We start from the raw sequence: 12,908 nt of genomic DNA, 5'->3' as shown, positions 1-12,908 counted from the left end.
GGACTTCTTGGTGCTGATTTGCTACTCTACCTTGACATTTGGCAGGACTCACTGCCTTGGCTTAGTGGCTGAGTGCCACAGCCCCTGGACAAAAGTACCTGGCATGACTTGAGGTTAGGCCCACAGCTCCAGATGTCTTTCTGGTTTCTTAAGCCTTGAGGGTCTCTTCTTAAGAAGATTAGGTAAGCAAGAAAACCACTGACTTGGAGTCCCTTCCTTCCTGTCCTTTAGCCTTTGGGTAAGTGTGATGCCAAAGAAGAGCATGGGCATGCCAGTGTGGCCCTGGGTGGAGTGCATTGACAAGGCACCCAGTGTAGCCCTTCTGTTCTTCCTCACCTTGTTTCAGGATGTACCTCCTTTGTGCCACTGTGTAGTTTTCTGCATCCTTTTCTTTTTCTTATTTTTTTAAAACTTGTGTGTATGTGTATTTGTGTATATATTATGTATGATTGTATGTATGTATATATCTATGTTCTGTGCTCTTATGTACCACAGTGTGTGTGTGAAGGTCAGAGGACAGCTTTCCCATGTTGGTTCTCCCACTATGTGAGTTCTAGGGATTGAACTCAGGTTGTCAGGCTTGGTGGAAAACACTTTTACCTGAGCTATCTTGCCTGTCCATGGGTTCATTTCTTGAAGAATAAGACAAAACTAATTAAGATCTGCCGTGTATGGAATCTGGGGGAAGACTGACTTGCAAGTCCTCTCACCTCGGACCTCTAAGTGCACCCACTGTCAGGTCTGCTCCTTCAGAGTTATTGAGAGTGTGAGCTGTTGGGGCTTATCTCATGAAGTCCAGAAATAAAAGGATAACCCATGTCAGAGAAAACAAGGACCAAGGCTGCTGTGTACCCAGTTTCCAAGATAATTTTAACATTTTATGTGTGTGTATGTGTGTACATGTGCGTGTGCGTGTGCATGTGTGCTCCAGAAAGGCATCAAGCAGTCTAGACTTGGCCAATTTGGGTAGAGTTCTGGCTCTCAATTAGCCTGGAGATCACTGAAGGTACTTGGGGGCCAGGCAAGGGCTGTCAGTATGATGGTGAGGGGTCTGTTGTGTTAGCTTTTGTTGATTTGGAATTCAGCATTGAAGACCATGGAGCACGTAGTGTGATTTCCAAACTCTCCAAAGGTTTCTGTTCATATTTGGTACACCTGTTCTGTAGTGGTCTTGCACAGCTGTTTCTTCCACTACCACTTAGTAACCAGTAAAAATAAAAATGTATTTCACTGTGTTGGGGGACTTCATGCTAGATTTGATGGCATGGATAAGACTCTGGAAGATGATGCCAAAGGGCATGACCAAGGTCCCATATTGGTTACTGCCTTTGGGTACCACATTGTATTTTCCACACTGGCATGGGGTCCCTGACAGGGTTTACAGCTCTCCCTCAGGTGAACACCATGGACTCCCACTTTACTTGAGAAGTCGTATAGAGTTGATGACTTTCATCCCTTGTCTATAACAGCAATTACTGATGCAGAGTTGACTGTCACACTTCTAACCTGTCATTCACAGGCTGAGTATGTAGTATGAACTCAGTAGCAACTACTATGTCTCATGCAGCTTTTGTACTTTTGACCTTGGAAGCAGACCAGGGAGATGGACAAATACCCACTAGGCACAAGGTCCTTAGATTACCTTTCACAGACTACCTGGTTTTGATTTCTTTGCCTGACTTGGTCCACCCTGCAAGCCATAAACTTCCTCAGTCAGGCTTGAGTTCAGAGGGGCCCTTTGTGGTCTCTGAGGACCTGCTTTAACTCTTTACCCTCAGGAGCTGAACATCCAGTTTAACAGAGTATACACTTTTTAACAGAGGTCTAGATGGAAATGCTGAGAAGGTGGACTCTCTGTGTTGTAGGACACTACTTCTGGTGGGATGTGAGCAAATGTCTACTTACCCATATGACCATCCAAAGTAAGGATACCATCAAAGTCCAACTTGGTGAACCAGTGAGTTTTTTTGGGTTATGTACAGGAGTATGGATGAGGGGTTGTGTACAAGATCATGGAAGACTCAAAGACAGCTGCATCTCCAAAAGCCCACCCCTGCATGGATGACAGCTATTGAAAGCTGGAAACCTGGAGTGCACCACACAGCCTGCAGGCAGCTCGACATGGGGGCGGGGAGTCTTTCTTCCAGCTTCCTCAGTTGGTCTGAGCCTCCTCTAGGCAGTTCAGCTAGTCTGAAAGTCTTAGTAGGCCTTACTGCTTATAAAAAGTTGGGGAGGAAGGAAGACATTGTGTCTGTTAGGAGTTTCCTAAAGCTTTTGTTATTTACTTTCTAAGTTTTAAGAAACTTCACTGCAGTATAGAATGTTTCATCTCTCTTCAGAATATTCTGAGTCTTTAGAGCTTCCTTCTAAGATTGAGTGCTCTATCTCAGAGGGAATTGCTACGCACCATGTGTAGTATAGACTTAGAGGACCACTTTGAGGAACCAAAAGGGAAGGGAGGGCCCTAGGCTGTAATGAGCCTTTTGGAAGGGATGGAGAGTGCCCTTCTTTCCAAGCTGTTGCCAAGTAGAGACCCACATTACAGGGAGATGTCCTTAGGTCATAGAAACTTGTGACTTGAGCTCTTACTGCAGACAGTTTGTAGCCATTATATATTTAGGTCCCTCAGTGATGGCGTGCTTAGTCTCTGTTGGGTTTCAGCTGCCTAATGTTGCTTAGTGAGTCCTTAGCAGTTTGACTAACTAAAGCTGTTAGATCTCTTTATTCTTACTCGTAGGTAGTTTTGTCTGTAGCCTGTAGTCTTGTCCTAGGTGTAAAAGTTAGACATGTCATTTGAGAAATCAATATTTAAAAAATTGCGTTGTTGTTTTCCAGTGGACAAAAACCAAGCTAGATGTGCTTCTCTTTGTTTCCAGGCAAGCCGATATTTTCAGTTGATATTCACCCTGATGGGACCAAGTTTGCAACTGGAGGACAAGGTATGTTTGTAGTGTGAACATCACTTCCTTGTTATCATGCTCTTCTCCTGGTGATCCATGGTTAACTGTAAAGAGACAACTTGTTGCCTTGCAGTATGGCTGTGACTTAGTTTAAAATGCACAATTTGAACAGGTTAAATCACAGACTTTTTTTTTTGAGCTGGATATAGTGGCACAGGTCTGTGATTTCAGCACTGGGAAAACAGGAAGATATGAATTCTAGGCCAGCCTAGACTACAAAGTGAAGTACTATTTTTTGGGTCTATAAGATGATTTTTTGTTTTGTTTTGTTTTGTTTCGGGTTTTTTTTTTCTTTTTTTCTTCGAGAGAGGGTTTCTCTGTAGCTTTGGAGCCTGTCCTGGAACTAGCTCTTGTAGACCAGGCTGGCCTCTAACTCACAGAGATCCACCTGCCTCTGCATCTTGAGTGCTGGGATTAAAGGCATGTGCTACCACCTCCAGCCTGTAAGATGATCTTATAAATATTGCGAAGCTCGCTTATCGTTCTAATTATTATTATTTTTTATTAAGTTAAAGCTAGAATGAATTTGTGTCCCTACACCCAGGGTTATTCAGTATAAATTGGCAAGTGCCCCCTAGATACAGATTAGCTATAGAGGCAAGGATTCTGTTGGTGTTCTGTTCAGTTGAAAAGAGGAGTGGGTAGCTAACTGTGCCTTTTCTGGACAAAGGGATTTGACTGTGTTACTGAGAAAGAAAGAAGGAATGCCCAGAGCATTTAAAAACATCATTCATAGTATTAGCAGCATGCTTTATTCAGCATCTGTTGTAATCTTGAGGTAAGATGGCTCCGTTTGGAGAGACAACAAATACTATTTTTGTGCCAGAAAACCGAGCTTTTATTTATAGTGGTAAGAAGTAGCATTGACTTAGGACTCCTGACTCCGCACCTCCACAGGGTGCTACAGGATGAGTTCACAGTGGCCATTTTGCCCAGAGATAGGTGCAAGGAGGTTATGGTTGAGGCAGCTTTTTTCTCAGGTCTAGGAGAAATATTTAAGCAATATTTTTACATGATTGTCTGAGAGGAGGTTTCAAGAATTTCATAATCACTTTGGAACATCCATTCCAGACATTTTTTTTTTTTTGTGACTTGTGTTATGGAGATGGAAAACAAATAATTAGTAAAATGTATAGAGAGATTTTTCAGCACAGCTGGCATCAACTTATGACCCTCCTGAATTCCCTCTTTTGGTTGATCTCCATCTATAGGTGACTACAAAGGGCAGATAAGAAGGTAATGAGCCCTTTTTCCTATGTTCAGGGCGTATTTCAAATTTGGGTCTCAAAGCGTCCAGTCAATTCTAGAAACAGCCACTGGATCCAGGCAGCACCTTGAAGGGGAGGGAGACCCTGGTAGGGACTGCGCTTTTCTCCTTTTCCCCAGTGCTCATGCACAGACGTGAAAGGGGCCTGGATAGGGACTTTTCTTCCTCTTTATTTTGTAGATGAGGACTCTGCATTCTGGATAGGAGTGAGAACCTCAGAGGCCAGACGGGCTCTGTCCCCTCCTAATTTCTAGTTCAGTCAGTATTCATTTCTGGCTGGCTTCAGCTACTATTGAATCCCCTCACTTTTGGGTCCCTGTAGGTCCTTGTGTTTTTTCCCTCACCTTTTGTATCATTTATTTTAATAATTCAAGTTAAGTCTGCTTATATCTAGTCAACTATGATTTATAGAAACTAAATGAGCATTTTCTATAGTTAATGTAATCAATATCAAATTTCCACTCCTTGCATATTGAGCTTGTTTTTGCTCCTTCATTCCAGGGCAGGATTCTGGGAAGGTTGTGATCTGGAATATGTCTCCAGTCCTCCAGGAGGATGACGAGAAGGATGAAAGTATTCCCAAGATGCTTTGCCAGATGGACAATCACTTAGGTATTACAAAGTGGCCCTTTGCAGGCTTTGCGTGTTGGCAGAGTGCCCAAGGTTAGCACATGTGTTTGTAATTAGAAAGATAAGGCCCCGTGCGGCGTTAACTCCCCTCGGCCTGCTGTCTGAAGGCACAGATGTTGGCTGCACACCTGGGTGAGTTATTCAGCAGAAGACTCGGCCCGCCCACAGAACCATCTTTGGACAGTCTGCAGGTACCTCTGGTGATTTCCTGCTCATGAGTCGTTACTGCCTGATTCCATGGGGCTTTGGGGCCAGCGACCTGGACACAGTAGAGTCGTTCTGGGGAAGGGACACACAAGACAACTCACCAGATGTCTCAGATTGGTGCTGTGTCAATAAGAGTCTCTCTGCCAGGACCCTTTAGTTGGACAATTTTATGTTTTCCTTCCCTGTTGTATGCAACACCGTAGTCCCATTGACAGTTACTAGTGTTTGGTTCTTAGTCCCTTCCTCTGCTTGTGTGTTCTTACCCTCCGAGCAAGCCTCTCAGAGTCACTGGGTCTAGAGCATAGGTTACCCACAGGCCATGCCTAGGGTCCACATCGTAGTCTATGTCTCCTGAAGATTGAGCTGTGTGTGCTCCTGGGGGCTCTAATCCAGCAGAAGCCTAGGGACTTCTGCTGGACTCAGTTTAACCACACAGAGTCGCCAGTCAGTCTCCTGTACTGACAAGTCTGGAAAATCCAAATTTAAAAGGTCTGGCTCTGGATAATTGAGGTTTTTCAGAGCTATATGGTCTACTCACCAGCTTCTTGGAAAGTTCTGGGAAAGGCATCTTAGCCTTCCTAGTACGTGTTTCATTTTGTGAATAATCCCTGTTGAAATTCATCTCATCCATAGATAACCCTTTGGGCATAGTGAAGTTTATTGCTGCTCATAGAAATAAGCCTCCAGCTGTCTGTTTCATTCAGCACAATTCTCAGATTATGCATATTTCCCCTCCAGACTGTTCTGCTTATTTGTTATAACACAAGATTAATGTTAAATAAATTGTTTCTCTGAGACTCTTTCATAGTAGATGCCATAAATAGATTAGGTAGTTTTATAAACTTCTTACGTCTTGCAGACTGACTCTGTGTAATACAAATGGACATGCCTATTGGATTTTCATCACCTTATTTTTTTTTTCTTCCCAGCATGTGTGAACTGTGTACGGTGGTCAAACAGTGGGATGTATTTAGCTTCTGGGGGAGATGACAAACTGATTATGGTGTGGAAGCGGGCTACGTAAGCATCATTTTCCTTTTTCACATTTAATTTTTAGAAGCTTTTTTTGCTGGTCTTTATCAAAGTCACCTTTTCCATCCTGGCATAGAAGTTACAACATTATGAGTTGCAAGGAATCCCCATAGGTCAGAAGCAGATGCAGCCTGATGAGTGAGTCGGGAAGCTTCTGCCTGCTGGCCTGGTCAGCTACCTTCTTGTAGGAACACAAGATTTAGCTGAGAAGGAAAGGTTGATATTTACAAAGCTGTTGACATTGTGGCTTCCTTTGTTCAGTTATTCAAATAAAATTTCACATAGAATCGTCACATACAAGCATGGCCAAAATCTGATGGAATCGAGGCTGGGAATCCAGAGCCCACATTCTTTGCCTCATTTTGTGGTAGCCTTGCCTTCTGGTACCTCCTGCTCTGCACTCAAAATGAACCAAGGATAATCTGAGGAAATTTTTTCTTTATTCCCGAGCAGAGTGAGTCCTGGTACTGTGTCCGACAGTAAACTTTCCATGTGACCTTGGGCCACTCAGCTGTGCCCCAGACCTGGCGTCATTGTTCCGCCAGAGTCATGACCACGGCTTTGAGAGCAGAGTCATCCTGTCTTCTTGTGCCCACTTGACTGTCTCATGAGCTGTCTGGGTAAGCGCAGCTTTATAAGGGCAAAGGACATTCACAGAGGCTCTGAACATGGGTGCCCTATTTCATACTTCAGCTGAAAGCAGTCAGTGTCTGTGATGCTTGTGATTTTTCTTCCTTACTTGTTAAGTCAGGGCCTTAAAACATTATAAAGTGACTTAGAGATATTATTCTTTTTTTGAGTTGGGCATAGTTTCTCCTACCTGTGGACCCAGCTACTCAGGAGGGATAGGCTTTAACTTAGGAGTTTGAGATTATTCTGGGTGACATAGTGAGTCAGACCTTGTCTTCAAATAAAAATGCAGTTTCTTCCTCTTTCTCTCGATCTCCTCCTCTCTCTCTCTCTCTCTCTCTCTCGTCTCTCTCTTTACTTTCTTCCTTCCTCCTTCCCTCCCTCCCTCCCTTCCTTCCTTCTTTCTTTTTTTCTCTTTTTCTCTTTTTGAGACAGACTTTCTCTGTGTAGCCCTGGCTGTTCTGCCCTTGAACTCAGAGATCTGCCTGCCTCTGCCTCCCGAGTGCTGAGAGTATTATAGTTATTACTATTTTTTAAAGACAGGGTTTCATGTCGCCCAGGTCCTTGGATGACCTTGAATTTTTTATACTACTGTTTCTACATCCTTAGTGCTGAGATTGCTGGTATGCATCACCATGCCAGGGGTATTTATTTATTTATTTACTATTTATTTGTGATACCCTATCTTAAATAACCAACATAAATAACATTTAGTATGCAATTTTGAAATGTAAAAGATAGAAATCTCTCATAGTCCTTCCTCCTAAAGAAAGCCATAGTTAAGATTTTATTTTATTCTGGTATATATTCCTTTTCTCTATTTCATGTGTAGAATGTATGTTACATGTATTTTTTACTCTGTTTAATGGTATCATATTGTAGATGATGTCCTGTAGTCTGCTTGAAAAATTTCCTGTTCAAGATTTACAGTGATTGAGCAGCATTTTACAAGTGCATGATTGGTTATGTTATCATACCTTTTGTTGTACCTTTTGTTTAACAACCTGGTGCCTTTAGCTACTATCTGATTTTGATTTTTCTGTTTGCTATGAAAAGCTGTGCTACAGGGAACATCCCTGAAAAGCACCTGGAATGCTCCATGAGCACGTGTCTCATACCTCTTTCACACAGGTACATTGGGCCCAGCACTGTGTTTGGCTCCAGTGGTAAGCTTGCCAATGTGGAGCAATGGCGGTGTGTCTCCATCCTTCGGAGTCATTCAGGTGGTAAGTGGGCTACTTGTTTGGGTGAGTGAGTTCCTAGTAGTTGCCTTATATAATCATTAGCACCTTTCTGTCCCTTTGCTACTGTTTGGTCCTTAATGTATTATCTGGGATTTCTCTATCACCACTTGTCCCTTAATTGTCCCTTAAGGTTTATGCAGTCACTGGCTCTACCTCCTGCCTATATCTACATTTGATTACCAATACACACTCTCATAGGATGTAAGTGGATGTGCTTAACATAAAGCCCTCAGCCTCTTTTGTTTATTCTGCAGGAGTACCTTCATTCTTGGATCACTAAGTCCATAAGAACATTTTATTTATTCTTGAGAAATAAACCTGTAGGTGCCCATTGGAAAGTTTCTTTCTTTTTACGTACATACATACATACATGCATGCATGCATACCTACATTAATTTGTGTGTGTGAGCTCATATACCACTGTAAACATGTAGAGGTGAGAGGACAATTTGTCTGAGTTGGTTCTTTTGTTCTACCATGTGAGTTCTGGAGATTAAAGGTTAGGTTGTCATACTTGATAGCAAATAGCTTTACCCAGTGAGCCATCTTACTGGTCCTATTGGATACTTTCTTAACTTGACTTTGAATACGTTTACAAAATGGTTTAAATAGGCTTAGTTTGGAAAGAGTCACATTTTGTGGATTTATGTTGAAGAGGAGGAAGATTGGTCTCCAATCAGCAGATTGGTAACAGTATGAAGCCTGTGCACATTAGGTACTAAATAGCATGATCCACATGTTAACAATTTAGATTTCTTTGAAGAAGGCTATGGTCCAGGCAAGCAGGGACTGTGGGCAGCACAAAGGGCAAGGCTAGGTTGGGTGTGAGTATCAAGGTGGAGGCCTTTTATTTTATTTTTAGTTTTTAAAACCATAGCTGGTCTTTGCAGGTACAACAGGGAGCAGTGCAAGTGAGTTGTGAAACTTGAGAGAGGTGTATCTGACAGCTCTGGGGAAAGAGATTGTTTCAGCAGTTCATGTTGAAGCTTCAAGGGCCTATGTCATTGGGAGGGAGAGCAAAGAATGGAAAACCAGTTTGCAAAAACTGTAGGAGGGTGGTCTAGATCCTTGCACAGTCCACAGTGTTCTCTCCTGAGACCAGAAAAGAACAGACTTATGAAAGTGGACATCAGTTCAGTGTGCATGGATGGGTTTGAGGGCTTGGAGAAGAAACACCAAACCAAAACAAACAGCATTGAGTCTTCACTAGCAATATATGCACAGCAAATCCTTGTAACTTTAACTATGAATAAAATTATATTTATTTTTTTATTTTGTGTATGGATGTTTTGTCACATGTTTACCTGTGCACTACATGTGTTCAGTGCCCCGGGAAACCAGAAGAGGAATGTTGGATCCTCTGGAACTAGAGGTAGAGATGATTGTTAGCCACAGTGTGGGTACTGGGAATTGAACTTGGGTCCTTTGGAGTTGCAGCCAGTGTTCTTAACTGCTGACCCATCTCTGTAGCCTGCCCTTCTCCCTCTCTAAAAGATATTACTTTATTTTAAATTATGTATTCAGATCAGGCATGGCGGTACATGCCTTTAATCTTAGTACTCAGGAGGCAGAGGCAGGCAGATCTCTATGAGTTCAAGGCCAGCTTAATCTACATAATGAATTCCAGGCTAGTGAAGGCTACACAGGGAGACCCTGTCTCAGAAAAACCAAACCAACCAACCAAACAAACAAAAAACCCATCCATCAACCAACCAACCAACCAACCAATCAACCAACCAACCAAACAAACATAATAAATAAAAATAAAAAGTGTCCATGTGTGGTATGCACATGTGAGTGCAGGTGCACTTGAAGTTAGAAGAAGGCATCAGATTCCCTGGATCTGGACTTACAGGCAGTTGTGAGCTGCCCAAGTATGGTTCTGGGAGCTGAACTTGGTCCTCAGAAGAGCTGTATAGTCTCCTAACCATTAAGCCATCTTATTAGCATCTGAAAGGAGAAATGAATCTTTTTGTTTTATTTTGTTTCATTTTCTTTTGAGAAAGGCCTCCCTATATAGCCCTGGCTGTCCTAGAACTTACTGTGTAGACTGCTGGGCCTCAGACTCAGAGATCTTTTGGCCTCTGCCTCCTGGGTGCTGGCGTGTGCCATCAACATGCTGGCTAAATTCATCTCTTAACAGCCAAAGGTTGAACATTAGTACAGCACATCTGTGAGAGCTAAAGCAGTCACCTTGGATTATAGTTTGATAACAACAACAATGTGTAATCTGTCCTTACCACTTCATAGCATCTTACAGGGAATCTAGTTGGGCCGCACTGGGGCTTGACACAATTACCTAAACGAGTGTTTAAGATTAGGGAGGATGTCAAGTGATGATTGTCATGGGTCCGTAACCTGAGACTCAGGCTGAGCTATAATGTGAGCATCTCTCCTGTGCCAGGTCAGTTGGTTGTTTGCCTTCAAGTGTCAGACTTGATACTTTTGTTCACTGGTTCTTAGTAGATGTGGGCAGAAGTACCCAAGAAGGGATGTTAGTGAAAAGCAAAGATAAATGAGTAAGAAGGCACTGGGTCTTTGAAAAGCAAAAGGTGAAAATAATATACTTGACAGGTCTAATGAAGTGAGAAAAAAAACAGGACAGAATTAAACCGGGTATGGTGGTGCTCGCCTTTAATCCCAGCACTCAGGAGGAAGAGGCAGGCAGATCTCTCTGACTTTGAGACCAGCTTGAACTATAGAATATAAATATTCATTCTTCAAAGCAAGATAGAACCCTTGATTTCCAAAATGTAATAGAAAATAACAGTGAAACAAAAATAACCCAAATAAAAATAAAAACATTGATAGCAATACTAGAGAATACAATATTCAAAAATTACTCATAGTAATTAAATTTGATCCCATATAGAAGAATTTTGAGTAGATGGAAATCTGTTATAACCTATTAGGAGATTAAATTTGACTTACGCTACATAGTCTCCTAAGGTAGTCTAACAGGAATACTAGATAATTAGTCACTAGTCTCTAATAATTATGTCTTTTAAAAGGTGCTTACAGAGTGCTTTTTTTTTTATTAACATGGCAAAATCCCATGTCTTCAAAACTAACAGCAAACTGAATTTGGCGACACATCCCTGTGATTTCCAGCATTCAGGAAGCTGCAGCAGGAGGATTTTGAGTTTGAGGCCAGCTGGGAGTGCATAGCCAAACTGTTTAAGAAATCAAGCAGAAGCCAGATGGCAGTGGCGTATGCCTTTAATCCCAGCACTCGGGAGGCAGAAGCAGGCAGATCTTTGTGAGTTTGAGGACAGCCTGGTCTACAGAGCTAGTCCCTGGACAGGCTTCAAAGCTACAGAGAAACCTTGTCTCAAACAAAGCAAAAAACCAAAAACAAAATAAAAAAACCCAAAACAACAACAACAACAACAACAACAACAACAACAACAACAAAAGAACCCAAGTGTAAAGCCAGGTGTGATATAGCAGGCCTTTAACCCCAGCACTCTAGAGTCAGAGGCAGATGTGTATATCTCTGGGAGTTGGAGGCTAGCCTGGCCTATGTAGTGAGTTCCAGGAACAGCCAAAGCTACATAGTGAGATCCCATTTTTTTTTTAAAGAGAAGGAATAGGCAAATATTACAGTTCATAGTTAAGTCTAATTTTCTTTTATATTGAGAATAGATAGGATAAGTTTGGCTGTGTGTTTTGTTCTGGAGGCTAGCAGTATAAGTAGATAGAAATCTGGAAAGGCAGAAGGAAGTGAAGCATTGTGCTGTATCAGCACACGCAATGCAGTAAGACAACAAAGCACTGAAAACTCTTAGAGATACAAAGTCAGTCATTCAGTTTCCTCATGTGAAAACACGTGCCTCCTATTAGTAACAGTCAAGTAGAAAAGTCTCATGATCCAAAAAACCCTCACGCCAATAAGATACAAAAATGTATACCCAGGAATATTGAACTATATGATACCTCTGACTTAAACTACAGACCTATTTTAAAACGTTTTACCATGCTGAGCATTGACTCAGGGTCTTGTATATTAGACATGCACCCTGCCCTAAGCTACAACTCCAGGTGTCCCTCTTTCTTTCTTTCTTTCTTTCTTTCTTTCTTTCTTTCTTTCTTTCTTTCTTTCTTTCTTTCTTTCTTTTTCTCTTCTTTTTAAAAAGAAATTGAGTCTTGCCTTGATCTCTTGACTCAAGTAGTCCTACTTCAGCTTTCTAAATAATTGAGTAGTATAACATGTGTATACTATCATCACAAACTTTCTTTTAAGCATGAGACAAACTCACCAATGTTATCTGGAACTTGCTGTATCTCCAAGGCTGGCCTCAAGTACTTAATCATCCTGCCTCAGTTTTACGAATATTGGGATTATAGATTTGAACCACCATGCTTGGCTTCATAATCTTTTCTGAGAGATGGGTAATTCATAAATAAAATACATTGTTTATTTTCAGTGTAATTGCTTATCCATATAACAGTTATTGATCACCTGTTGTATTCTAGGTCCTGTGCTTCCCTCAAGGGGTGCTTGTTAAAAGGACAATCTAAGTAGACCTAGCAGCAAGGACCTGTAATCAGCTCCTTCCTTATAAGGCCAAGGCAGGAGGATCAAATTTCAAGTTTAGCCTAGGTAATTTAATGAGATCCTGTCTCAAAAAGAGTGCTAGTATGCACAAGGCTTAATTGTCATGGAGACAGAAGACTTAAAGGGACAGACAGTAAGCTAGTGATCTAGTAGAGATGTGATGAACACCAGGGAAAGAACCATGGGAATTGTTGACAAGTCCTAGGAACCAGTGAGGAGGGGAAGATGCTTTAGTGAAGCATTCCCCCAGTTATACTTTATTGAGTTTGACGATCTCTTACTAGATCACTAGCCTCTCCTACAGAGTGAGTTCAAGACAGCCAGGGCTACACAGGGAAACCCTGTCTCAAAAAACTAACCAAGCAACTAACAAACAAAAA

General features: G+C 41.8%; 1 protein-coding gene across 2 annotated transcripts in view; it reads left to right on the top strand.

Moving 5' to 3' along the window:
• LOC119824842 (protein HIRA) overlaps positions 1 to 12,908 on the top strand; it is an 89,594-nt gene that overhangs the window by 16,807 nt on the left and 59,879 nt on the right. The window contains exons 2-5 of one of the 2 annotated variants that reach the window (XM_038345365.1): positions 2,877 to 2,939; positions 4,729 to 4,839; positions 5,994 to 6,084; positions 7,858 to 7,952. In XM_038345365.1, coding sequence (XP_038201293.1) covers positions 2,877 to 2,939; positions 4,729 to 4,839; positions 5,994 to 6,084; positions 7,858 to 7,952 — 360 coding nt within the window. Of the gene's footprint in view, positions 1 to 2,876; positions 2,940 to 4,728; positions 4,840 to 4,867; positions 5,049 to 5,993; positions 6,085 to 7,857; positions 7,953 to 12,908 lie in introns of those variants that run through there. The other variant, XM_038345366.1, reaches the window with a different exon arrangement.

The sequence above is a fragment of the Arvicola amphibius genome, chromosome 10, assembly GCF_903992535.2.
Source record: "Arvicola amphibius chromosome 10, mArvAmp1.2, whole genome shotgun sequence".
NCBI classification, from domain to species: domain Eukaryota; kingdom Metazoa; phylum Chordata; class Mammalia; order Rodentia; family Cricetidae; genus Arvicola; species Arvicola amphibius.
The sequence above is the reverse complement of the archived record's forward strand: the minus strand, read 5'-3'. Positions and strand labels throughout refer to the sequence as shown.